At 45.3% G+C, this 27587-nt stretch overlaps 2 protein-coding genes and 4 pseudogenes across 2 annotated transcripts; all 6 read right to left on the reverse strand.

Moving 5' to 3' along the window:
- Positions 1 to 11968: 11968 nt before the first annotated feature.
- LOC121156190 lies at positions 11969 to 13562 on the reverse strand (annotated as a pseudogene).
- A 642-nt stretch (positions 13563 to 14204) lies between these two features.
- LOC121156189 lies at positions 14205 to 15290 on the reverse strand (annotated as a pseudogene).
- A 1975-nt stretch (positions 15291 to 17265) lies between these two features.
- On the reverse strand, positions 17266 to 18861 carry LOC121156191 (parafibromin-like). Its single transcript, XM_040979774.1, has one exon. It carries the CDS (start codon positions 18859 to 18861, stop codon positions 17266 to 17268), a length of 1596 nt encoding a protein of 531 aa, XP_040835708.1.
- A 757-nt stretch (positions 18862 to 19618) lies between these two features.
- On the reverse strand, positions 19619 to 20588 carry LOC121156192 (annotated as a pseudogene).
- Positions 20589 to 22594: 2006 nt separating this feature from the next.
- On the reverse strand, positions 22595 to 24190 carry LOC121156193 (parafibromin-like). Its single transcript, XM_040979776.1, has one exon. The coding sequence runs from the start codon at positions 24188 to 24190 to the stop codon at positions 22595 to 22597; it is 1596 nt and encodes a 531-aa protein (XP_040835710.1).
- A 757-nt stretch (positions 24191 to 24947) lies between these two features.
- LOC121156194 lies at positions 24948 to 25917 on the reverse strand (annotated as a pseudogene).
- Between the last annotated feature and the right edge of the window lie 1670 nt (positions 25918 to 27587).

The following is a 27587-nucleotide window of genomic DNA, read 5'->3' on the forward strand; positions in this document are numbered from 1 at the left end:
TTTTTTTAAAGATTTATTTTTATTATTTTTTTTAATTGGAAAGGTGGATATACAGAGAGGAGAGACAGAGAGGAAGATCTTTCATCCGATGATTCACTCCCCAAGTGAGCGTAACGGCTGATACTATGCTGATCCGAAGCCAGGCGCCTCCTCCAGTTCTCCAGCGCAGGTGCAGGATCCCAAAGCTTTGGGCCATCCTCGACTGCTTTCTTGGGCCACAGGCAGGGAGCTGGATGGGAAGCGGGGCTGTCAGGATAGAACCGGCGCCCATATGGGATCCCAGGCGTGCAAGGCGAGGACCTTAACCACTTGCGCCACCGCGCCAGACCCTCTAATATTGTTTTAGATCTCCAATCATGCACTAGCAGTCTTAACTTCTTCTGTTTCTGTTTAAGTGTATCACTGCATTTTAGTCATAGTAAATGGTAGAAGAATCTAATATTCTGTTGTCAAAATGCACTTGCCTGTTTTCCTGGCAGTCCTGCTTTCATCTAGGGGAGAGGTGTATACTGCAGCAAGTCTTCACCTCTCAGCACACTAATCTCCATGTAACAGTTCATCTGTCAGAACACATGTACGTACATGTTTACCTATTTCACAATCTGTTAAAAGTTGGGAAGACATATTTGAGAAGCATCCTTACACGTAAAACCCTCATTAACATAGAAAAATTTCGTTATCTAAAGAAAAAAAATTTACTTTGGTTTTATTACAAAAAGAGCATCGCAAGATTCTTGCTCCTAGGTAAATAATCAAGCATTTGTTCTGGTTATACTGACAAGTTGTGCTGCTGGAGCAAATAATTCTACTGATGAACTCAAACCAATTGGTCCATGTATTTTTAGTCAATGCACAAAGAAAATAAACCTCATCACCTTCACAACACACACACACACACACATACACACACACACACAAATCCGACATACCAGCAAGTCTACTCAAAGGGAAAGCTTCCTCTGCTAAATACTCAGTAAGAAGTATTATGTTTTCATCCCTCTCTATCAAATCATCATTTCTAATTTTAAAAATAAGTGTTCACTTTAGATAGAAAATAATTCTGCTTCTTTGCAATACATAGTGATATCAAAAATCACCTCTTCCCAGGAGTTTTGGCCTTAAAATCTTCAGAATGAGAACCCGATCTTTCAAATACTATCAAATAATTTCAGATTTAGTACATGTCTGTATATAATGACACTTCTCTCTAACATAGCCAGGAAAATAAGATTCATGCATAAGAAAAAACTACTGAGTTCTCATGACTTGGAGACTTGCTACTGCCTCGTGTAGCTTCAGCTGCCTAAGACACCTTCTGGGGCCTGGTAGGGAAGTCTAGCAGCTGAACCTTGCACATGATAAGATCCCATATGGGCACTGGTTTCAATTCCTGAGGCCCTACTTCCTGTCCAGCTCCCTGTGTGTGGTCCTAGAAAGCAGTCAAGGACGGCCCAAAGTCATGGGACCCTGAACCCCTTGGGAGACCTGGAAGAGGCTCCTGGCTCCTGGCTTCGGATCTGCGCAGCACTGGCAGTTGTGGCCACTTGGGGAGTGAATTAATGGACAGAAGATCTTCCTCTCTGTCTCTGCTCCTCTCTGTATATCTGACTTTCTAATAAAAATAAAAAAAAATCTTGTAAAAAGAGACACCTTCTAGCTGTCACTCCTACTTCTTTCCCCATGGGAAATTTCAAGGACAGCTTTTGAAAAATGTGTACTTCTGCTGCTCCACTGGAGATTCAGTAATAAAGTTTAGCTCTGCTGCTTGTTTTGGCATTTCCATGAATCCTATTTAACCTAAAGCAAGGGAACAAAGCCATGAGAAAATGAAGTAAAGTTTTTCTTTCTTTCTTTCTTTCTTTCTTTCTTTCTTTCTTTCTTTCTTTCTTTCTTTCTTTCTCTCTTTCTCTTTCTCTTTCTTTCTTTATTTCTCTCTTTTTAAAAAAGAAGTACTTATTTTTCTTGGAAAAACAGACATACAAAGAAAGAAGGAGATACAGAAAGACAGATTGGTTGTCTGTCTACTGGTTCACTCCCAAAGCGGGTATAACAGCTGTAGCTCAGCCAATTCTAAGTCATAGCTAGGAGCTTCTCTGTCTCTCACACATGAGTAGGAGCTTGAGTTTTCCAGCCATTCTCTACTGCTTTCTCAGCCCCCATACAAGGAGCTGGATATGAAGTGGAGTTGCTGGGTCAGTTGCCGACACCTATGTGGGATCAGGCACATGCAGTGCTGAGCCCAACGTTCATCTTTTTAAGGCGTCAAAGATGACTGTGTTTCTTGCTCTATATTATTATCCTATGGTTGAGGCAAAAATCCCACATGTAAAGACAAGGCATTAAACAAATGTTATGTAAACAATGTTAGGTGATCATGCTGTTTCTAACTCCACACAAAATCCCTCCGCCTTCTGTTTCTTTAATCGACATCCCATGAACATCTAATCCCATTGTTTCATTTGATGGAAGAGACCTAAACCTCACATCATAAAGCCAATTTAATTGCCTGGTGTTCTTTTGCTCTTAGAGAAATATAAAATGTTGCAAATATCATGGCCATACTCCTGAAATCTCACTCAAATTGTTACTTTTTCATTGGCTTTTCACCTAAGTAGAGCAGGTGTTTCTTCACTACTGAGGATATAATTGGCTCATTGAACTCCTTGGAGCAGCATAAGCATACAAAGACAACTGAAGTAAAATAAACACACAATATAGGATAATGAATAGTATTATGATAACCATCCAATATCCATTCAATTGAGAATTATAGCAAGCAAATCAGAGGTATCATGCGAGCCTCTGAGTCAAAAAGGTTGATGGTCCAGAAGGAGCAATCCTTTAGTAGATGCTGGAAATTGGCCCAAAATTTATACCAGTCAGACCCCAGAGGAGCAGTGATGCGAAAGTGTGTGAAGTACTGGGGAAGACAATCATTGAGGAATTCAAGCACTTCTGTTTTCAGCCACAATGGAGAAATACGAGGTGAATTTACACCCCTGTAAGAATTAACTGATACAGGCCCAACAGATAAATCACTAGCTTTCCATGTTTTTTACTATGGGGAAACAATGTCTGACAGGCAGGAAAAAAGTGGGAGATCCCACAATTTCCCTGGTTCAGTGATGGAATGAATAACGCATTCCTGAATGAAAGTACCTGAAACACACAGCCTAGACCCAGGTCACAGCTTGAGGATTACAGGATCTGAGCAAGACCAGGATGGTTCAAGCAGTCTGCAAAATATACCAGATTGGATTGATCTGTGTAGATTTCTTCCTCAATTGTCTCTAAAGTGGTGAAGGTGTCACTACTCTGCCAAATTCTAATCAGACATCTATGGGTGTCAAACTGAGGCTGGGGTTGAGTACCACATGAATGGATAGAATAACCTCAGCAGAAGGAATAGTAATTGTTCCTACTAGTTAAAAAGGAAAATGTTACAAACTACAAACAGAATTTCCAAGCAAGGTATTCACAAAGGTGCATACAGCTTTTAAAAGCAGGTCAGAATTACAAAAGGATGGTTAAAAACAGAGAGAGAGAGAGAGAGAGAGAGAGAGAGAGAGAGAGAGAGAGAGAAATTCCACCTGCTTATTATTTCCCTAAATGGACACAATACTTGAAGTTAGGTCAGTCTGAAGCCAGGAGCTTCTTTTAGGTTTTCCACTTCAGTGCAAGGCCCCAAGCACTTGGGCAATACTTGGCTGCTTTGCAGGCACATTGGCAGGGTGTTGCATAAAAACTGGAGCATTTGAGACTCAACCTACCACCCATATGGGATGCTGGAACCTATGACAATAGTAGCTGTACCTATTACGTCATGATGCTGGCCACAGGGCTCATCCTTAGAAATGACCGAAATTCACCATCCTAATTTCTCTTTACAAGGACTAAATCCAATTAATGACAAGCCCATATTTTTTTTGTTATTTTTCACATTTATTATTGCTATCATTTTACGATACAGTTCCATATTCCCTTATCCCCTCCCCAGCTCTCCCTCCCCCCAGTTCCTTTATATCATTACTAACATATAGTTCTTCATATTCAGTCATATTTTCATTATTGCGGGCATGGACAATGGCAGAGGGTCCAGAATCCTATTGTCAAAATACAATATAAACAGTTTCACTGTAAAGTCCATCTTTGTCTGGAAACAGAGATGCCGACCACACTGCATCCTCACATCTGGTTGTTAGTCTCCCTTACGTAACTACTGTACATTCCCTTAAATGAAAAGTCATGATACAAAATCAACAATAGAAAGAAAAATAGAAATTTACAATGCCATGAAGTTAAATGACATGTTACTAGATATGACAGTGTCCGTTACACAACTACTATACCTTCCCTAAATGAAGAGCCACAAACAAAATCAACTTCTGGGAGAAAAAAGAAATTAACAACACCAAGAAGTTAAATAACATGCTATTAAATGTATAACGTGTAGCTGAAGAAGTGAAAATCAAGATCCTTCTTGAAGAAATGATGCCACTGTATGATCTACGAGTCATTGAATGATTTAATCAGAAGAAAGTGTTTTGAAGAGATGAAACCAATAGACAACAACAAAACCCAATGATATAGTTTCTGCTGATCTTTGTTGGAGTGTGTCTCCTCCCAACAATAAACAGATGGGTTTTGTTTTTTTAATCCAGTCTACTAATCTATGGACGTTTGATTGAGCTTAAGCCATTTACATTTAGGGTTAAATATTCATAGGTGGTACTTTGGTCCTGTAATTTTAGGAATGGGTTGTTCATTGTATTTAGTCTTCTGTTGTCATTTTACTGGAATGTTCTTCCCACTTGCCTTTGGTTTTGGTAGGTGCTATTCATCTTTGTCAAGAGAACATCTTCAACTATCATTTGTAGAGTAGGTTTGGAAGAGACAAATTCTTTTAGCTTTTCTTTACTCTGGAAGAATTTTATTTCATTTTCAAAGATGAAAGAAAGCTTTGCAGGTATTGTTATCCTACGTCGACAATTTTTTTCTTTTAGAATCTGGAATATGTCACTCCATTCTCTTCTTGCCTGTAGAGATTCCTGTGAGAGATCTCCTGTGAGCTTAATTGGCATTCCTTTATATGTCAATTGATGTTTTTCACGTGCACATTTTTTAACGATTTATTTTTATTATTTTTTCATTGGAAAGGCGGATATACACAGAGGAGAGAGAGAGGAAGATCTTCCGTCCGATGATTCACTCCCCAAGTGAGCCGCAACGGGCTGATACTATGCCGATCCAAAGCCAGGAGCCTCTTCCGGGTCTCCCACGCGGGTGCAGGGTCCCAAAGCTTTGGGCCATCCTCGACTGCCTTCCCGGGCCACGGGCAGGGAGCTGGAAGGGAAGCGAAGCTGCCGGGATTAGAACCGGTGCCCATATGGGATCCCAGGCGTGCAAGGCGAGGACCTTTAACCACTTGCGCCACCTCGCCGGGCCCCACGTGCACATTTAAGGATCTTTTCCTTATGTTCAATTGAAGAGAGGTTGATAAATCATATGTCTTGGTGAAGATCGCTTTTGATCAAGCCTGTTGGAAGTTCTGTGTCCCTCCTGGATCTTGTTTCCCAATTCTTTCTCCAGATTAGGGAAAATTTTCCTTGATTATTTCATTAAATACATTTGCAAACTCAGCTTCTCTTTCTGCTCCCTTCCGGGACTCTCATAACTCTTATATTTGGCCTCTTAATAGTGTCTTTCAATACTTGAATACTCTTTTTGGCCTGATCCAACTCTGCTTCCAGCTTTTTGTTTGCTTCCCCCTGGTAACAGGAGATATCTGCCAATTCTGATATTTTTTATTCTGCTTGCGTCATTCTATTTTGGAGACTCTCCACTGTACTTGTAATTTGCTCTACTGTGTTTCTTAATTTCTGATATTCCAGTCTTGATTTGCTTTACCGCTTCCTTAAATTCTTTGAACTCTTGCATTAAACTTCTCATTTTTGACCAGAATCTTTAAAATGAGTCTTAAGGATTCTGTGTCCCCCATTTTCGCAATGTTTTCCTCACTTAACTCTGAGGTTGGAATAGGAATTTGCTCCTTTGCAGGGAGTTTTCAGTAATATTCATTGTGCCTTTGTCTCTTCTTTTGCTCTTGATCATTGTACTTCTAGTTAGCAGAGTCTTCTTGGGGCAGGTTTCTAAGCTGTGTGCCCCACAGGTCTACAATGCGATTTTACTTACTGCAGTTGGCACACAACTTTTTACTTGCAGCCACTTGTGCCACAACCTCCAGTGAGTTTCCAGGTTTGGCTTCTTATGTCAGATATCCACCGTGGTCTCCACAGCCCCAGGTCTTGGCTCACCACTCTCCACCTCCTGTGATACCATGCTGAGGCTGTACTGTTGTCTCTACAACCTTTCTCCCTCTTCTGGTGGAGTGGGATACAGGATTAAAGAGACACCAGGTGTACTATCTAGTTAGTTTGTTGGTGGTGCTGATCTTGTCAGAACTTGTTGGATGTTAAGTCTGGGTACCACACGGACCTGTTTTGACCAGTACGATGCCACAGTCAGTATTATTTTCCTGCGCAATCTCAGCGAATTCTCATGAGCTCAGCACATGCGCAGTTCACAGTTGTCCCCTGCAATCCCAAAGCTATTGCCACGGTGCGCAAAATGGCGCCGGATGTGCTACCACAACAGTTCTTGATCTGCTGGCTGTCAGATCCAAGGGTTACCCAGACCTGCCCTGGATGGAACCCGTAGAATGCCACATCGTTGCAGTTCACTGAGTCAGAAGTGAGCTCACTCCCCACTCAGAGCATGCTCAGTCCCCCTTGCCCTTTCCTCCTTAGGCAAAATGGTGAACAATTCAGCTCTAGGGGGCTGACTGGGCTATGAAATCCTTGCTGTTCTTGCACTGCCCACCTGGGATCTACTGCTCTGTCCCTGCTCCTGGTCAAATCAAATGGACCATCATGACAGACAGTTCCCCATCTGGGTTCACCTCCCAAGCTCCCAGTGAAAGTCCCTTCCCACCTGGTTGCTGGTGGAGTTTCAGCTGCTGGTGGAGTTTAGATCCCCATGCTGGAATATCATTCACATACAACACCACACTGCTGTGCCAGCTGCTTTCCTGTGTCTGTCAGTCTCCAGGTACCCCTCTGCTGTTGTTCTGTCCTTTCCTATTTCCTGAAATATGTCCTCTCTGCTTCATCCTGATTAAATGCTTCTCCGTCCATTTGAACGTGTCCTTACCCTATTCCGCCATCTTGATTATCCCCTAATGACAAGCCCTATATTTTGATTAACTTAAAATATAATTTGAGAAATTTTCTGTTTTTCTCTAATTAACCAAAGGCCAAAAACACAGTGTTTGACATTTAGTAAAAGTGTAACAGAAAAAATATCTATGGTTAAAACAAATGAGAAGAAACAATATTAGAAACTCAAAATTAAGAAATTCTTCCTAAGATATCATTGGTAGACTGAGATAATGATGCAATGATAAGTCACTACTTTAAAGTGTCTACAAACATTGTATTTCATGAAGACAGGGAAGTATAAAAGAAATCAAACTGAAATGCAGAATTGAAGAGAGCTGTGATGATTATTTTATTAGAGAAGACCTATAGAATGACACAAAATACTAAACACAACAAAATGCAAATATTACAATAAAAACTGAGAAAATTTGGGCCTGCTGCAATGATTCAATGGCTAAATCTTCACCTTGCAAGTGGTGGGATCCCATTCACGTGCTGGTCTTAGTCCCAGCTTATGCATTTCCCATCTGGCTCCTGCTTGTGTCCTGGAGAAGCAGTAGGGGATGGTCTGGAACCTTGGGACCCTGCACCCATGAGGGAGACCTAGAACAAACCTCTGGCTTCTAATTTTGGATTTTCTTAGCTCCAGCCATTTCTGAGTGGGCAAAGTACTTAAATATCTCAACATATTTTTGTAATCATGTGCTTTAATATGAATTTTTTTTTAAAATATACTCAGGGAAAAAGAAAATACACGTCTTAAACTCTCATATTTATCTGAGTTCTTCATTTTGTTTGGAGAAAATTGATGTTCCCAGGGCATAGAACTGTCTGTCCTGTTGATTTGCTTGATTTGACCAAGAGCAGAGTGGCACAATTGCAGAACCCAAGCAGGAGGTGCAGGAACAAGGTGGATTTCATGTTAGATCCCCATTGGTATCATGTTAGGTGCCAGCTTCAGTAATGAGGAAAAAGTTATGGGGCTGGGAGGGACAACAGCAAGCATGTGTATGCTGAGATTGGAGCAATCAAATTTCTGGCTTGACACATTTCAGTGGTCCCACACAAAAAACAGTACCAACTTGTGTCATCCTAGCTGTTCCACCCAAGACAGGACGAGGTAATCTTGATACCTAACCATCAGCAGGCCCAGACTTCCACCGGTGCCTCATCATGGTACCATTTCTACACTGAGGAAAAGGCTGGGAAGGTGGTATGTGGCTGGAAGAACAAAAGTGAACTCCATATACACTAAACTGGGAGATAACCCATGTCTGGCTCAAAGCACTGCACTGTACCAGAGGGGGGAAAAAATACCAACTTGATATCCTACGGGTTCCACTGAAAATAGATGTTGGGGGCCTCCAGACCTAATGGCCAACAGGCCTAGACCTCTTCCATATAACATTGGGCGTGGTTTTGTGTACTGGGGAAAAGCTGTGGAGGGTGATGGAACTACAGTAAGCTGTGTAAGACCTGTGCCAGGAGAGAACTCAGTTCCAGCTCCACACATTGCACTATCTTCACAGGAAATATTTTACTGAATTGGCATTTCACTGTTTTCACCCAAGATAGGTCTGGCTGACTTCAGACATAACAGCCAGTGAGTTCCATGAACACCATCATCGCTGACAACCCAATGATTTAGGACAGTTACTGTTTCCTTTAGCCTGGGCACTGCTCAAACTTGAAGTGGGGAGAAAAGCAATGCAGGCAATGGTGCAGCCACAGAATTGGATCACAAGGGGCGGAAAGTAGTGAACCAACAGCGAGGACAATGGAAACTGGTGAAAACCCAACACAAGAGCCCAGATATAAAATGCACTGAAGAGAGTGACACAAGTGACTGAAAATGAATTTAGTTCCAAAGCCAATCAATAAAATCTACCAGTAGAGCAGTGGGCAAAAGAGCTTAGAAACTGACCCTAAGAAAGTACTTCCACTAACCAGAATAGCAAAGACCAAGAGCAAAAGAAGACAGAGGGACAACATGAATATTACTGATGCCTTTCCTGCAAAGGAAGCAAAAAGGCATTATAAGCTTCAAACTTAACTGAGAAAGACATTAAGTAAATGGGGGTAAATAATTTAAAAAACTTGTTATAAAGGTTCTTAACAACAAGAAGCCTATGCAGGAGTTCAAGGAATCTAAGTGATATTTTACACAGGTAATAACAGCACTGAAACAAAATCCAGGGTTGAATATTTTGGTTTATCTTTATGTTCCTTCCAAAAAGGTTTTTAATTTCGTCAGTGCATGCAGGTTCTACAGTAGCAATGTTTACTGCAACAGTTTTTAATTTTCTTTTTCATTTCTTCAGTAACGCATTGGTATTTCAGTACCATGTTATCTCACTTCATGTTGTTGTAAATCTTCTATTTTTATTCAGTTATTGATTGTTTTATGGCTTTTCAATAAGGGAATATATAGTAACTCTGTAATCATATCCAGATGTGAAGATACCATGGAGTATGCATTCTCTACTTCCAAAGGAAACATAACTCTTAATAAAACTACGGAATCTATTTTGACAGTAAAATGCTGAACTGTGCAACTGTCCATATGTACAACATCAGGATACTCTTGAATAGCAGAATGATGGAATTGTTACTGTTTATGAGGGGCTATGCTAATGTAGCAACATAGGGAATATCTGTTGGGAAGAGAAAATAGCAGAAGGCAAAGGGGGAAATCTCAGTGCCTATGGAACTGCATGATAAAGTAATAAAAGAAAAAAATTTTAAAATTCTACCCTTCAGTGCCACTAGCATTTTGTTCTTTTCTTTTTTTTTTAAAGGAAACTAGGCTAGAAGGAAAGCAAAGCAAATATACATAAATAAGTAAAATTAAAATGATCAGTAAGAGGACATGGAAAACACTGCAAAGTAAACATTCCTCAACACCTGTAGAACACTCAGTAATGAAACTGTAAAGCATATATTTGTTCCAAGTTCTCATAGCACAAGCTACAGGACAAACACCTACAGGTCCGTTAAATAAACTTCAAAATGTTTGACCTGATTTAACCCATATGCATTTTTTTCCTCTGAAGATGTAAGGAAACTAGGAATCAGTTATATTTGAAAAAATCAGCACATTTGAGAAAATCAGTACACTTGAGAAAATGTACCAATTGGCATGGCACAGTGGGTAAATCTTTGTTTTTCATCGCCAGGATCTCTTATGGCACTTGTTCATATCCCAACTGCTCTACATCCCTTCTAGCTCCCTACTTGTGGCCTGAGAAAATAGTAGAGGACAGCCCCAAACCCTGGGACCCTGCACACAAGTGGGAGACACAGAAGAAGCTCCTGGTTTCAGATTGCTCAGCTTGGGCAATTGTGGCCACTTGGGGAGTGAACCAGAGGATGAAAGATCTTTAAGTGACTCTTTGAAAAAAGAACACAACCTTTCACCTTTTAACTAGTTGAACATTATAATGATGTGTTAGGCCTGTGACTATAAGGGAAACTGAAACGGTGTTATTGCATTGTTATTGTGCAGTACTTTTGCTCATTCTGGATGCAGGTTTCGGTACTCTGCTGAAGATGTTCATAATCATATGTTAGTGAACCATTCTATCTTGTGAAGCTTTTGTTTGTTCCGATATCCATGTAACAATAACCCCAAGGAATGACATTTCCCTATTCTATTATTTTAAGAACATTTTCAGGAGAAAAACAGTATAACTTGCTCATCATATTTTTGGTAGAATTCGCAAGTGAAATCTCCTGTTTCTGGAATTTTCATGTTATTTGTAATGAATATTTCACATCTTGTGCAGTGTTCAGATTGTTTTCTTCTTGAGTCAGTTTAAGTTTGAGTACTCTATGACCATTCTATATTATTTGCTTCTTCATGGAGACTGCATTATGTTAATGCAGATAATTTGTGCTTATGCTTTGCATTTTCTTTTCATTTTTATAAAGTGGGTGTGTGTTGTTTTTGTTTGTTAGTTTGTTTTTTTAATGAGGAAGATATGCGATTTCCTAAGCACATTAATAGGAAGCTGGGTTGGAGCATCTAGGAAGGGAACCAAAATATTAAATGATTTGCTTAATGGCTATGCCACATTTCCAGCACCTGCTCTTAAAAGAGCCTTTAATGAATTACATTGCATTCCAATAGAATTTAAAATGAAACCTCCACTGAGTAATGTATTCAGCTTTAAGGACATGGCTTACTAAAGCTTCATAATTCTATTTGGTGCAGTTCACAAGCTGTCTTCTTTTTGATTTGGATATACATACAGATATTATGTGAAAACTTTGATAAATTTTCTTGAGGGTCTGAACTTGGTAAATTACTGAGAATCAAGAGTCATTTTTTATTCAGAAAGCAGAACGAAATTCTTTCAAGAATCATACACACACACATACACACACACACAGAAGATGGCTTTGAAGGCTTTATTATAATCTATAAATATACAACCTTTTATATTCTGGCATCTACTTTCTAAAGAAACAACTCTTAAGTAAAGCTAATATAACCAATGAGGAATACACAACAAACAAACAAACCAAAACAGAAACTTCTATCAAAATATGCAATTTCCACTACGGACTAGAAAGCTAATATTTACAAAAGAGCTGGAAGCTAAAAGTTTGCTTCTATAGAAATATCGATGTGTGAGCTTCTTCATTTGTCAGATTTCCTGATAAATTCATCAAGCTTGAGTCTCAGTCTTTGTGTCAACGTATATCCGTGTTTCTTAATCCAGATTTCCAGAAAAGAGGGAACCAATCATTCAGAATCTCAAGTGAGATTTATGGCTCCCCATGTATCGATCCAGTGTGTCCCAGAACCTCAAGAAAACGATGTCTATCCAAATGACGTTTATGGTGGCTGAGTTCTAGCACGGTCACGTCCCATTTCTGAACATTTGGATCCAGACGAGTTTCTTCATACTTGAGATGGAAGGCTTTGATTTTGGCAAATATGTCGACCGGTGATCCATCAGGCAAAAGCCACGGCCAGCCTTTGAACTGCCAAGCGGGACCTTGCACAAACACTGCCACAACCCGGTCCCAATCTTGAGGCCTAAGTTTAAGCGGCTGATCCAGTACCTTATAAGGGACTGTGACACTGCTGTAAGCAGTGCCACCTGGTTGCATTGCTCTTTTCTTCTCTGTATTAGAATTTCATCTTCTCGCCGACAACCCTGCTTCTTCTTTTCATCTGATGAGACAAATTGGAAATCCTGTAGAAGGTCTGTGACATTCAGCATGGTTATCAAAGACGTGGTAGCTGCAGGAATGATGATGATGGGGGTTCGAGAAGCTTTCTTGTGCTTCGTGGGAGGTCTTGCTTGTGAAAGCGGTCTTGGTACTGGCTGTGCTGCAGGTGTCTGTGTTCTGCGGGCAGATGCACTCTCCGCTAACAGTTTCAATGGCATACCGCGGTAGGTGCCCCTAGTGTCGATTTTGAAGCGTTCCGTTTCTTTTCCTTTGAACTTCTCCTGATCATATCTGTCGTAGGCGGCCGGGATAGGCTGTTTCAAACGCACTGTGGGATCCACTGGGCTGCATTTGGAGCTGGTCGCCGTTCAGGTGCCCGCCCTTCTTCTCGGTCCTCCACAGCCTGAAGAATTGCAAAGATATCCTTTGCAAAAGTCTTTCCTGTGCTCTGTAAGATCGTGTTGCGTGTCCTCCACACTCTCTCCCTGCTGACGATCTCTCGGGTCACATCTGCCTCAGCATCTACAAAGCTCCTCCGCTTAAGGTCAGTGGTACCTTCATCCAGGTCGGTTCTTGATCGTAGATCGTTTTCTTAGCCATAATTTTGGCTTTGATTGCAGCAATTTTTTCCACCGTCATGTCTTTCGGACAAAGACCCAATCCGCTCAGTCTGTACGACCCCTTCCTTATGCCCTCCAAACGAGCAGCCAGTCTCTCTCTATCAAGACGTATGCATTCTTCATTGTCAAGGCGCGGTTTCTTGGCTTCTGCTACAACTGCATCTGCAGCTCTTTTGACTTGAGGACATCGCTGAAGACCTATCCAGGGGAGGCTTCTATCAATACTTGCACACGTTGATGTCTCCCCGTAGAGATAGCCAAGCAGATCTTTGCGGTCCGGTCTTCTGACCACAGGAACATTTTCAGCAGCTGCACGGCGGACATAAACGGGATGAGAAAGGTGCACGTTATTCAGCAGGAACAGGATGCATTCCAGCGTGTAGTACTCTCTCGGCTGGCCTTTCTTCTCAGCCGCCCACATCACAAAGTTGGTTTGGACGTTCTTTGGCCAGGAGAGTGGCCCAAAGATGACTTCATCCCCCTTGACCACGATCTCCTTCTTTTCGATGGTGTACTGTCTCAGGATGCTGAGGACGTCCGGCATCTTGCCCAGCTCGCCCTCACCGTTGGTCAGGAATGTCCTATCTCTTCAGCACAAGTTCAAGGTTTATAAACGCTTGCAGAAAGGCAGGGGAGGAGGCGTTTCCAGGTAGTCCCTTCACCCAATAAGGACACTTTGATTGGCTAAAAGGCACGCCTACTCCCGTTGACCTTCCAATCGTGTCAGAGGTCACAGGCCCTCTACAGCAATGGAAGGTATGCCTCAGGGCAGATAAGCTCTGGGTCACACCGCTAGGTGGCAGGCAAGAGAGCTTGGGGCGATCTCCCACAGCTGCTCTGACACTAACTCCACTCTCAGGAGTGTAGAGGCTAGAATCCTTTTCTTCCCACATCCACGCCAAGGTGAGTTAGTGGATGATGAGTGGGATCACATTCAATCTCTATATGACTTCTGGTAACAGGGACATGTGCGTGTTGAGTCTGCTGATCCTGGAACATGGTACATTTCTCCATCTTTTAGTGCCTCTTTAAACATTGAATCATTATTGGGTCTTCACATCCTTGTTTAGGTTTTATTCCACTGTATTTAAGGTGCTTCTCCCTTATGTTAAATGGGACTGTTTTGACACGTTCGTTCTCATTCTTTTTCTCCCTGTTTTTCTTTCCTTGATTATTGAAACCTTGCTTATTGAAACGGGAAAAGGAACGGAATTAGGGCAGGGGGGATATCTGGAGTTCTGAAGGTGCAGGAGTGGTCCGCAGTGGCCTGGGGGCAGCTGAATCCACACAGCTTCTCACTCAGCGGATCGTTGTACTTATCCCACTTCTTCTCTGCGTCACAGGGCACCCAGCGGTTGGCAGGAAAATGTGCTTGTTCTTCTCACACCAGCTCCTCAGCACCACCTTGCCAGCATGCGACTCATCCTTCTCCAAGGTGGCGTCACTGAGCAGCCACACATCATCATGCAGGTCGAAGGTTAAAGAGCTGTCCACTCTCTCCTCAGGCCTTGGTGACAACGAACTGATAGAAGCTGTGATGATGGGGAAGGATCAGATCCTCCTTGATGAACACGGCTGCTTGCTCCACGCCAGCACACCTGAACTCACGGAAGTCCTTCCCCGAGTACCTTCTGCAGGAATTTCTTCACCTTCACTGTGTGCCGATGCCCACAGCCATCCCAGGAACCAAAAGTGATTCCAACCTCCTCACTCTTGATCTTTTCCTGCTTGGATTCCCACTCCTGTCACAACTCTTCCCGGAGCCAGTTCTCCTGCTTCTCATGCTCTCGCTCAGGCAAGAAGTTCGTATCCACATCTGGATTCTTCCCTAACTCCCTCCTCTTTGTGGTGACCCATTCCATTTCCAGTTCCTTCCCATCTATGGCTCGCTGCTCTTGCTCCAGAGTGAAGGACAGACCAGAGATCTTACGCTTGGCCTCCTGTGCTCCTTCTCCCGCAGCTCGTCCAGCTTGAGCCGGAGCTGCTTGGATTGCTCCTCCTTGGCCAGCTGCTTCTCTCGCTCCTTCACTAGGGCCTTCCTGCTTGGCCTTCATGTCCTTCAGGGACACGAGACCCACGGTGATGGACTTGAGCTCTGCCTCCACGGCGTCGTTGTGTGTAAAGATCTTCTTGTCAACATTGCATTTTATGATGTTCTCTGCTGCTATCTGCTGCTCCATCTGTTCCATTTGCTTGTGCTGCATCTCTAGTGTTCTTCATCAGGTGCATGGCCCAGCCTTGCCTCGCATGCAGCGCCCTTGTACTGAGGCATGGCAGCGGTAGTGACAGCAAGCCGGCCTAGTCTCAGCGGCAGCTGTAGAGTTCCTGCTGACCACAGTGATGGCTCCCCTGCCGCTGTGCCCGCCACGCAGCAACAGCAGCCACTCTGGCTACCCCCTTCGCCAACAACAGCAGCAGACCCTGGACTACAAATACAGGGATATCAGTTGCTTTGTGGCATGCAAATTTGACCTCATTGGAAGATAATCCCAGGAGTAGGGCAGCCAGGTCATGTGGTAGATCAATGTTCAGTTGTCAAACGCTGGATGCTGATTTCCACAGTTGCTGCCTCTTGGGTTTAAGTCTGCCAACAGGCTCCATGGTCACGGATCGTGAACCACCAGAGACAAGTTTGTGAGGAATGTCCCATCCATTCATCACAAGTTCTAGGCTTATATAGGCTTACAGAAAGGGAGGGTGGGAGAGAATTTTCAGGTGATCCCTGAAAAACAGGGCAAACGGAGTCTCTGAGATGGACTAGATCAATCAGAGGGGTCTTCAGTGACCTCATCCTGCTTGGAATGGTGAGATTGGCAGCAATTCCTAACTCTTGAACTATCAAAACCACTTGAGCAGGACCCTCGGAGCATGCAGGACCTGGGATGTGTGGAAGACCGGGTGGGGCCTCTCACTTTATCTCCCCCTGTTCCCCAGATACAGGAAAATATCACATGGAGTGGAAATAACTTTCTTACTCGCTTTCCATGGAGCCCTTGGACCTTTGTGCCCCTAAGAAACTATGTAAAGATTTTCAGAAAAGAAAGATAGAAGAAAGAAAGAAAGAAAAGAAAGAAAAGAAAGAAAGAAAGAAAGAAAAGAAAGAAAGAAAAAAGAAAAGAAAGAAAGAAAGAAAGGTAGGAAGGAAGTGGCCCGGCACGATGTCAGTGTTTAAGGTCTGGCCTTGCACGCCCGGGATCCCATAAGGGTGCCGGTTGTCATCTCGGCGGCCCAGCTTCCCATCCAGTTCCCTGCCTGTGGCCTGGGAAAGCAGTCGAGGATGGCCAAAAGCTTTGGGTCCCTGCACCCGTGCTGGAGAACTGGAAGATTCTCCTGGCTTCGGATCAGGATAGCATCAGCTGTTGCGCTCACTTGGGGAGTGAATCATCGGACAGAAGATCTTCCTCTCTGTCTCTCCTCTCTGTATATCTGACTTTCCAATAAAAAGTAAATAAATAAATCAATCTTTAAAAAAAATTAATAGAAAAACAAGAAATCAAAAGTGGCTAATGACCTCACCTTGCATGTGCTAGAACCACCAGGGGGAACCGGATCATGTCCCAGCAGCGCCGCTTCCCAGCCAGCTCCCTGCCTGTGGCCTAGGAAAGCAGTCAAGGATGGCTCAAAGCTTTGGGACCTTGCATCCACATGGGAGACCTGGAAGAGGCTCCAGTCTCCTGGTTTCGGGTCAGCTTAGCTCCGGCCATTGGGGCCTCTTGGGGAGTGAATCAATGGACAGAAGATTTTCCTCTCTGTCTCTTCACCTCTCTGCATATCTCCCTTTGCAATAAAAAAACAATAATAACAAAAATGGAGGAACACATTGGAGACTTGTCTCCACTGAGATAGCTACTCTTTGAAGAAGAAGAATAAAAGACATCAAAGCAAGATGGCTTTTGAAGGCTTTATTATAATCTATAAATATACAACCTTTTATATTCCGGCATCTACTTTCTAAAGAAACAACTCTTAAGTAAAGCTAATATAACCAATGAGGAATACACAACAAACAAACAAACAAACCAAAACAGAAAACTTCTATCAAAATATGCAATTTCCACTACGGACTAGAAAGCTAATATTTACAAAAGAGCTGGAAGCTAAAAGTTTGCTTCTATAGAAATATCGATGTGTGAGCTTCTTCATTTGCCAGATTCTGATAAATTCATCAAGCTTGAGTCTCAGTCTTTGTGTCAACGTATATCCGGGTTTCTTAATCCAGATTTCCAGAAAAGAGGGAACCAAGTCATTCAGAATCTCAAGTGAGATTTATGGCTCCCCATGTATCGATCCAGTGTGTCCCAGAACCTCAAGAAAACGAGTCTATCCAAATGACGTTTATGGTGGCTGAGTTCTAGCACGGTCACGTCCCATTTCTGAACATTTGGATCCAGACGAGTTTCTTCATACTTGAGATGGAAGGCTTTGATTTTGGCAAATATGTCGACCGGTGATCCATCAGGCAAAAGCCACGGCCAGCCTTTGAACTGCCAAGCGGGACCTTGCACAAACACTGCCACAACCCGGTCCCAATCTTGAGGCCTAAGTTTAAGCGGCTGATCCAGTACCTTATAAGGGACTGTGACACTGCTGTAAGCAGTGCCACCTGGTTGCATTTGCTCTTTTCTTCTCTGTATTAGAATTTCATCTTCTCGCCGACAACCCTGCTTCTTCTTTTCATCTGATGAGACAAATTGGAAATCCTGTAGAAGGTCTGTGACATTCAGCATGGTTATCAAAGACGTGGTAGCTGCAGGAATGATGATGATGGGAGTTCGAGAAGTTTTCTTGTGCTTCGTGGGAGGTCTTGCTTGTGAAAGCGGTCTTGGTACTGGCTGTGCTGCAGGTGTCTGTGTTCTGCGGGCAGATGCACTCTCCGCTAACAGTTTCAGTGGCATACCGCGGTAGGTGCCCCTAGTGTCGATTTTGAAGCGTTCCGTTTCTTTTCCTTTGAACTTCTCCTGATCATATCTGTCGTAGGCGGCCGGGATAGGCTGTTTCAAACGCACTGTGGGATCCACTGGGGCTGCATTTGGAGCTGGTCGCCGTTCAGGTGCCCGCCCTTCTTCTCGGTCCTCCACAGCCTGAAGAATTGCAAAGATATCCTTTGCAAAAGTCTTTCCTGTGCTCTGTAAGATCGTGTTGCGTGTCCTCCACACTCTCTCCCTGCTGACGATCTCTCGGGTCACATCTGCCTCAGCATCTACAAAGCTCCTCCGCTTAAGGTCAGTGGTACCTTCATCCAGGTCGGTCTTGATCGTAGATCGTTTCTTAGCCATAATTTTGGCTTTGATTGCAGCAATTTTTTCCACCGTCATGTCTTCGGACAAAGACCTAATCCGCTCAGTCTGTACGACCCCTTCCTTATGGCCCTCCAAACGAGCAGCCAGTCTCTCTCTATCAAGACGTATGCATTCTTCATTGTCAAGGCGCGGTTTCTTGGCTTCTGCTACAACTGCATCTGCAGCTCTTTTGACTTGAGGACATCGCTGAAGACCTATCTCCAGGGGGAGGCTTCTATCAATACTTGCACACGTTGATGTCTCCCCGTAGAGATAGCCAAGCAGATCTTTGCGGTCCGGTCTTCTGACCACAGGAACATTTTCAGCAGCTGCACGGCGGACATAAACGGGATGAGAAAGGTGCACGTTATTCAGCAGGAACAGGATGCATTCCAGCGTGTAGTACTCTCTCGGCTGGCCTTTCTTCTCAGCCGCCCACATCACAAAGTTGGTTTGGACGTTCTTTGGCCAGGAGAGTGGCCCAAAGATGACTTCGTCCCCCTTGACCACGATCTCCTTCTTTTCGATGGTGTACTGTCTCAGGATGCTGAGGACGTCCGGCATCTTGCCCAGCTCGCCCTCACCGTTGGTCAGGAATGTCCTATCTCTTCAGCACAAGTTCAAGGTTTATAAACGCTTGCAGAAAGGCAGGGGAGGAGGGCGTTTCCAGGTAGTCCCTTCACCCAATAAGGACACTTTGATTGGCTAAAAGGCACGCTTACTCCCGTTGACCTTCCAATCGTGTCAGAGGTCACAGGCCCTCTACAGCAATGGAAGGTATGCCTCAGGGCAGATAAGCTCTGGGTCACACCGCTAGGTGGCAGGCAAGAGAGCTGGGGCGATCTCCCACAGCTGCGCTGACACTAACTCCACTCTCAGGAGTGTAGAGGCTAGAATCCTTTTCTTCCCACATCCACGCCAAGGGTGAGTTAGTGGATGATGAGTGGGATCACATTCAATCTCTATATGACTTCTGGTAACAGGGACATGTGCGTGTTGAGTCTGCTGATCCTGGAACATGGTACATTTCTCCATCTTTTAGTGCCTCTTTAAACATTGAATCATTATTGGGTCTTCCACATCCTTGTTTAGGTTTTATTCCACTGTATTTAAGGTGCTTCTCCCTTATGTTAAATGGGACTGTTTTGACACGTTCGTTCTCATTCTTTTTCTCCCTGTTTTTCTTTCCTTGATTATTGAAACCTTGCTTATTGAAACAGGAAAAGGAACGGAATTAGGGCAGGGGGGATGTCTGGAGTTCTGAAGGTGCAGGAGTGGTCCGCAGTGGCCTGGGGGCAGCTGAATCCACACAGCTTCTCACTCAGCGGATCGTGTACTTATCCCACTTCTTCTCTGCGTCACAGGGCACCCAGCGGTTGGCAGGAAAATGTGCTTGTTCTTCTCACACCAGCTCCTCAGCACCACCTTGCCAGCATGCGACTCATCCTTCTCCAAGGTGGCGTCACTGAGCAGCCACACATCATCATGCAGGTCGAAGCTCAAGAGCTGTCCACTCTCTCCTCAGGCCTTGGTGACAACGAACTGATAGAAGCTGTGATGATGGGGAAGGATCAGATCCTCCTTGATGAACACGGGCTGCTTGCTCCACGCCAGCACACCTGAACTCACGGAAGTCCTTCCCCGAGTACCTTCTGCAGGAATTTCTTCACCTTGACTGTGTGCCGATGCCCACAGCCATCCCAGGAACCAAAAGTGATTCCAACCTCCTCACTCTTGATCTTTTCCTGCTTGGATTCCCACTCCTGTCACAACTCTTCCCGGAGCCGGTTCTCCTGCTTCTCATGCTCTCGCTCAGGCAAGAAGCTCGTATCCACATCTGGATTCTTCCCTAACTCCCTCCTCTTTGTGGTGACCCGTTCCATTTCCAGTTCCTTCCCATCTATGGCTCGCTGCTCTTGCTCCAGAGCGAAGGACAGACCAGAGATCTTACGCTTGGCCTCCTTGTGCTCCTTCTCCCGCAGCTCGTCCAGCTTGAGCTGGAGCTGCTTGGATTGCTCCTCCTTGGCCAGCTGCTTCTCTCGCTCCTTCACTAGGGCCTCCTGCTTGGCCTTCATGTCCTTCAGGGACACGAGACCCACGGTGATGGACTTGAGCTCTGCCTCCACGGCGTCGTTGTGTGTAAAGATCTTCTTGTCAACATTGCATTTTATGATGTTCTCTGCTGCTATCTGCTGCTCCATCTGTTCCATTTGCTTGTGCTGCATCTCTAGTGTCTTCATCAGGTGCATGGCACAGCCTGCCTCGCTTGCAGCGCCCTTGTACTGAGGCATGGCGGCGGTAGTGACAGCAAGCCGGCCTAGTCTCAGCGGCAGCTGTAGAGTTCCTGCTGACCACAGTGATGGCTCCCCTGCCGCTGTGCCCGCCACGCAGCAACAGCAGCCGCTCTGGCTACCCCTTCGCCAACAACAGCAGCAGACCCTGGACTACAAATACAGGGATATCAGTTGCTTTGTGGCATGCAAATTTGACCTCATTGGAAGATAATCCCAGGAGTGGGGCAGCCAGGTCATGTGGTAGATCAATGTTCAGTTGTCAAACGCTGGATGCTGATTTCCACAGTTGCTGCCTCTTGGGGTTTAAGTCTGCCAACAGGCTCCATGGTCACGGATCGTGAACCACCAGAGACAAGTTTGTGAGGAATGTCCCGTCCATTCATCACAAGTTCTAGGCTTATAAAGGCTTACAGAAAGGGAGGGTGGGAGAGAATTTTCAGGTGATCCCTGAAAAACAGGGCAAACGGAGACTCTGAGATGGACTAGATCAATCAGAGGGGTCTTCAGTGACCTCATCCTGCTTGGAATGGTGAGATTGGCAGCAATTCCTAACTCTTGAACTATCAAAACCACTTGAGCAGGACCCACGGAGCATGCTGGGCCTGGGATGTGTGGACCCTCGGAGCATGCAGGACCCTCGGAGCATGCAGGACCTGGGATGTGTGGAAGACCGGGTGGGGCCTCTCACTTTATCTCCCCCTGTTCCCCAGATACAGGAAAATATCACATGGAGTGGAAATAACTTTCTTACTCGCTTTCCAGGAGCCCTTGGACCTTTGTGCCCTAAGAAACTATGTAAAGATTTTCAGAAAAAGAAAGAAAGAAGAAGAAAGAAGAAAGAAAGAAGAAAGAAAGAAAGAAAGAATAGAAGAAAGAAGAAAGAAAGGAGAAGGAAGGAAGTGGCCCGGCACGATGTCAGTGTTTAAGGTCCTGGCCTTGCATGCCCGGGATCCCATAAGGGTGCCGGTTGTCATCTCGGCGGCCCAGCTTCCCATCCAGTTCCCTGCCTGTGGCCTGGGAAAGCAGTTGAGGATGGCCCAAAACTTTGGGTCCCTGCACCCGTGCTGGAGAACTGGAAGATTCCCCTGGCTTCGGATCAGGATAGCATCAGCTGTTGCGCTCACTTGGGGAGTGAATCATCGGACAGAAGATCTTCCTCTCTGTCTCTCCTCTCTGTATATCTGACTTTCCAATAAAAAGTAAATAAATCAATCAATCTTTAAAAAAAATTAATAGAAAAACAAGAAATCAAAAGTGGCTAATGACCTCACCTTGCATGTGCTAGAACCACCAGGGGGAACCGGATCATGTCCCAGCAGCGCCGCTTCCCAGCCAGCTCCCTGCCTGTGGCCTAGGAAAGCAGTCAAGGATGGCTCAAAGCTTTGGGACCTTGCATCCACATGGGAGACCTGGAAGAGGCTCCAGTCTCCTGGTTTCAGGTCAGCTTAACTCCGGTCATTGGGGCCGCTTGGGGAGTGAATCAATGGACAGAAGATTTTCCTCTCTGTCTCTTCACCTCTCTGCATATCTCCCTTTGCAATAAAAAAAAAAAAATAACAAAAATGGAGGAACACATTGGAGACTTGTCTCCACTGAGATAGCTACTCTTTGAAGAAGAAGAATAAAAGACATCAGAAGCAAGATGGTTTTGAAAGCTTTATTATAATCTATAAATATACAACCTTTTATATTCCGGCATCTACTTTCTAAAGAAACAACTCTTAAGTAAAGCTAATATAACCAATGAGGAATACACAACAAACAAACAAACAAACCAAAACAGAAAACTTCTATCAAAATATGCAATTTCCACTACGGACTAGAAAGCTAATATTTACAAAAGAGCTGGAAGCTAAAAGTTTGCTTCTATAGAAATATCGATGTGTGAGCTTCTTCATTTGCCAGATTCCTGATAAATTCATCAAGCTTGAGTCTCAGTCTTTGTGTCAACGTATATCCGGGTTTCTTAATCCAGATTTCCAGAAAAGAGGGAACCAAGTCATTCAGAATCTCAAGTGAGATTTATGGCTCCCCATGTATCGATCCAGTGTGTCCCAGAACCTCAAGAAAACGAGTCTATCCAAATGACGTTTATGGTGGCTGAGTTCTAGCACGGTCACGTCCCATTTCTGAACATTTGGATCCAGACGAGTTTCTTCATACTTGAGATGGAAGGCTTTGATTTTGGCAAATATGTCGACCGGTGATCCATCAGGCAAAAGCCACGGCCAGCCTTTGAACTGCCAAGCGGGACCTTGCACAAACACTGCCACAACCCGGTCCCAATCTTGAGGCCTAAGTTTAAGCGGCTGATCCAGTACCTTATAAGGGACTGTGACACTGCTGTAAGCAGTGCCACCTGGTTGCATTTGCTCTTTTCTTCTCTGTATTAGAATTTCATCTTCTCGCCGACAACCCTGCTTCTTCTTTTCATCTGATGAGACAAATTGGAAATCCTGTAGAAGGTCTGTGACATTCAGCATGGTTATCAAAGACGTGGTAGCTGCAGGAATGATGATGATGGGAGTTCGAGAAGTTTTCTTGTGCTTCGTGGGAGGTCTTGCTTGTGAAAGCGGTCTTGGTACTGGCTGTGCTGCAGGTGTCTGTGTTCTGCGGGCAGATGCACTCTCCGCTAACAGTTTCAGTGGCATACCGCGGTAGGTGCCCCTAGTGTCGATTTTGAAGCGTTCCGTTTCTTTTCCTTTGAACTTCTCCTGATCATATCTGTCGTAGGCGGCCGGGATAGGCTGTTTCAAACGCACTGTGGGATCCACTGGGGCTGCATTTGGAGCTGGTCGCCGTTCAGGTGCCCGCCCTTCTTCTCGGTCCTCCACAGCCTGAAGAATTGCAAAGATATCCTTTGCAAAAGTCTTTCCTGTGCTCTGTAAGATCGTGTTGCGTGTCCTCCACACTCTCTCCCTGCTGACGATCTCTCGGGTCACATCTGCCTCAGCATCTACAAAGCTCCTCCGCTTAAGGTCAGTGGTACCTTCATCCAGGTCGGTCTTGATCGTAGATCGTTTCTTAGCCATAATTTTGGCTTTGATTGCAGCAATTTTTTCCACCGTCATGTCTTCGGACAAAGACCTAATCCGCTCAGTCTGTACGACCCCTTCCTTATGGCCCTCCAAACGAGCAGCCAGTCTCTCTCTATCAAGACGTATGCATTCTTCATTGTCAAGGCGCGGTTTCTTGGCTTCTGCTACAACTGCATCTGCAGCTCTTTTGACTTGAGGACATCGCTGAAGACCTATCTCCAGGGGGAGGCTTCTATCAATACTTGCACACGTTGATGTCTCCCCGTAGAGATAGCCAAGCAGATCTTTGCGGTCCGGTCTTCTGACCACAGGAACATTTTCAGCAGCTGCACGGCGGACATAAACGGGATGAGAAAGGTGCACGTTATTCAGCAGGAACAGGATGCATTCCAGCGTGTAGTACTCTCTCGGCTGGCCTTTCTTCTCAGCCGCCCACATCACAAAGTTGGTTTGGACGTTCTTTGGCCAGGAGAGTGGCCCAAAGATGACTTCGTCCCCCTTGACCACGATCTCCTTCTTTTCGATGGTGTACTGTCTCAGGATGCTGAGGACGTCCGGCATCTTGCCCAGCTCGCCCTCACCGTTGGTCAGGAATGTCCTATCTCTTCAGCACAAGTTCAAGGTTTATAAACGCTTGCAGAAAGGCAGGGGAGGAGGGCGTTTCCAGGTAGTCCCTTCACCCAATAAGGACACTTTGATTGGCTAAAAGGCACGCTTACTCCCGTTGACCTTCCAATCGTGTCAGAGGTCACAGGCCCTCTACAGCAATGGAAGGTATGCCTCAGGGCAGATAAGCTCTGGGTCACACCGCTAGGTGGCAGGCAAGAGAGCTGGGGCGATCTCCCACAGCTGCGCTGACACTAACTCCACTCTCAGGAGTGTAGAGGCTAGAATCCTTTTCTTCCCACATCCACGCCAAGGGTGAGTTAGTGGATGATGAGTGGGATCACATTCAATCTCTATATGACTTCTGGTAACAGGGACATGTGCGTGTTGAGTCTGCTGATCCTGGAACATGGTACATTTCTCCATCTTTTAGTGCCTCTTTAAACATTGAATCATTATTGGGTCTTCCACATCCTTGTTTAGGTTTTATTCCACTGTATTTAAGGTGCTTCTCCCTTATGTTAAATGGGACTGTTTTGACACGTTCGTTCTCATTCTTTTTCTCCCTGTTTTTCTTTCCTTGATTATTGAAACCTTGCTTATTGAAACAGGAAAAGGAACGGAATTAGGGCAGGGGGGATGTCTGGAGTTCTGAAGGTGCAGGAGTGGTCCGCAGTGGCCTGGGGGCAGCTGAATCCACACAGCTTCTCACTCAGCGGATCGTGTACTTATCCCACTTCTTCTCTGCGTCACAGGGCACCCAGCGGTTGGCAGGAAAATGTGCTTGTTCTTCTCACACCAGCTCCTCAGCACCACCTTGCCAGCATGCGACTCATCCTTCTCCAAGGTGGCGTCACTGAGCAGCCACACATCATCATGCAGGTCGAAGCTCAAGAGCTGTCCACTCTCTCCTCAGGCCTTGGTGACAACGAACTGATAGAAGCTGTGATGATGGGGAAGGATCAGATCCTCCTTGATGAACACGGGCTGCTTGCTCCACGCCAGCACACCTGAACTCACGGAAGTCCTTCCCCGAGTACCTTCTGCAGGAATTTCTTCACCTTGACTGTGTGCCGATGCACACAGCCATCCCAGGAACCAAAAGTGATTCCAACCTCCTCACTCTTGATCTTTTCCTGCTTGGATTCCCACTCCTGTCACAACTCTTCCCGGAGCCGGTTCTCCTGCTTCTCATGCTCTCGCTCAGGCAAGAAGCTCGTATCCACATCTGGATTCTTCCCTAACTCCCTCCTCTTTGTGGTGACCCGTTCCATTTCCAGTTCCTTCCCATCTATGGCTCGCTGCTCTTGCTCCAGAGCGAAGGACAGACCAGAGATCTTACGCTTGGCCTCCTTGTGCTCCTTCTCCCGCAGCTCGTCCAGCTTGAGCTGGAGCTGCTTGGATTGCTCCTCCTTGGCCAGCTGCTTCTCTCGCTCCTTCACTAGGGCCTCCTGCTTGGCCTTCATGTCCTTCAGGGACACGAGACCCACGGTGATGGACTTGAGCTCTGCCTCCACGGCGTCGTTGTGTGTAAAGATCTTCTTGTCAACATTGCATTTTATGATGTTCTCTGCTGCTATCTGCTGCTCCATCTGTTCCATTTGCTTGTGCTGCATCTCTAGTGTCTTCATCAGGTGCATGGCACAGCCTGCCTCGCTTGCAGCGCCCTTGTACTGAGGCATGGCGGCGGTAGTGACAGCAAGCCGGCCTAGTCTCAGCGGCAGCTGTAGAGTTCCTGCTGACCACAGCGATGGCTCCCCTGCCGCTGTGCCCGCCACGCAGCAACAGCAGCCGCTCTGGCTACCCCTTCGCCAACAACAGCAGCAGACCCTGGACTACAAATACAGGGATATCAGTTGCTTTGTGGCATGCAAATTTGACCTCATTGGAAGATAATCCCAGGAGTGGGGCAGCCAGGTCATGTGGTAGATCAATGTTCAGTTGTCAAACGCTGGATGCTGATTTCCACAGTTGCTGCCTCTTGGGGTTTAAGTCTGCCAACAGGCTCCATGGTCACGGATCGTGAACCACCAGAGACAAGTTTGTGAGGAATGTCCCGTCCATTCATCACAAGTTCTAGGCTTATAAAGGCTTACAGAAAGGGAGGGTGGGAGAGAATTTTCAGGTGATCCCTGAAAAACAGGGCAAACGGAGACTCTGAGATGGACTAGATCAATCAGAGGGGTCTTCAGTGACCTCATCCTGCTTGGAATGGTGAGATTGGCAGCAATTCCTAACTCTTGAACTATCAAAACCACTTGAGCAGGACCCACGGAGCATGCTGGGCCTGGGATGTGTGGACCCTCGGAGCATGCAGGACCCTCGGAGCATGCAGGACCTGGGATGTGTGGAAGACCGGGTGGGGCCTCTCACTTTATCTCCCCCTGTTCCCCAGATACAGGAAAATATCACATGGAGTGGAAATAACTGTCTTACTCGCTTTCCAGTAGCCCTTGGACCTTTGTGCCCTAAGAAACTATGTAAAGATTTTCAGAAAAGAAAGAAAGAAAGAAAGAAAGAAAGAAAGAAAGAAAGAAAGAAAGAAAGAAAGAAAGAAAGAAGAAAGAAGAAGAAAGGTAGGAAGGAAGGAAGGAAGGAAGTGGCCCGGCACGATGTCAGTGTTTAAGGTCCTGGCCTTGCATGCCCGGGATCCCATAAGGGTGCCGGTTGTCATCTCGGCGGCCCAGCTTCCCATCCAGTTCCCTGCCTGTGGCCTGGGAAAGCAGTTGAGGATGGCCCAAAACTTTGGGTCCCTGCACCCGTGCTGGAGAACTGGAAGATTCTCCTGGCTTCGGATCAGGATAGCATCAGCTGTTGCGCTCACTTGGGGAGTGAATCATCGGACAGAAGATCTTCCTCTCTGTCTCTCCTCTCTGTATATCTGGCTTTCCAATAAAAAGTAAATAAATAAATCAATCTTTAAAAAAATTAATAGAAAAACAAGAAATCAAAAGTGGCTAATGACCTCACCTTGCATGTGCTAGAACCACCAGGGGGAACCGGATCATGTCCCAGCAGCGCCGCTTCCCAGCCAGCTCCCTGCCTGTGGCCTAGGAAAGCAGTCAAGGATGGCTCAAAGCTTTGGGACCTTGCATCCACATGGGAGACCTGGAAGAGGCTCCAGTCTCCTGGTTTCGGTCAGCTTAGCTCCGGCCATTGGGGCCGCTTGGGGAGTGAATCAATGGACAGAAGATTTTCCTCTCTGTCTCTTCACCTCTCTGCATATCTCCCTTTGCAATAAAAAAAAAAAATAACAAAAATGGAGGAACACATTGGAGACTTGTCTCCACTGAGATAGCTACTCTTTGAAGAAGAAGAATAAAAGACATCAGAAGCAAGATGGTTTTGAAAG

This window comes from Ochotona curzoniae, unplaced genomic scaffold, assembly GCF_017591425.1.
Source record: "Ochotona curzoniae isolate NIBS_2020 unplaced genomic scaffold, NIBS_Ocur_1.0 contig_3302, whole genome shotgun sequence".
NCBI classification, from domain to species: domain Eukaryota; kingdom Metazoa; phylum Chordata; class Mammalia; order Lagomorpha; family Ochotonidae; genus Ochotona; species Ochotona curzoniae.

Excerpts from the sequence above, each read along its gene's own strand:
- LOC121156191 (XM_040979774.1), bottom strand. The coding sequence starts at position 18,861 with ATGCCGGACGTCCTCAGCATCCTGAGACAGTACACCATCGAAAAGAAG.
- LOC121156193 (XM_040979776.1), bottom strand. The coding sequence starts at position 24,190 with ATGCCGGACGTCCTCAGCATCCTGAGACAGTACACCATCGAAAAGAAG.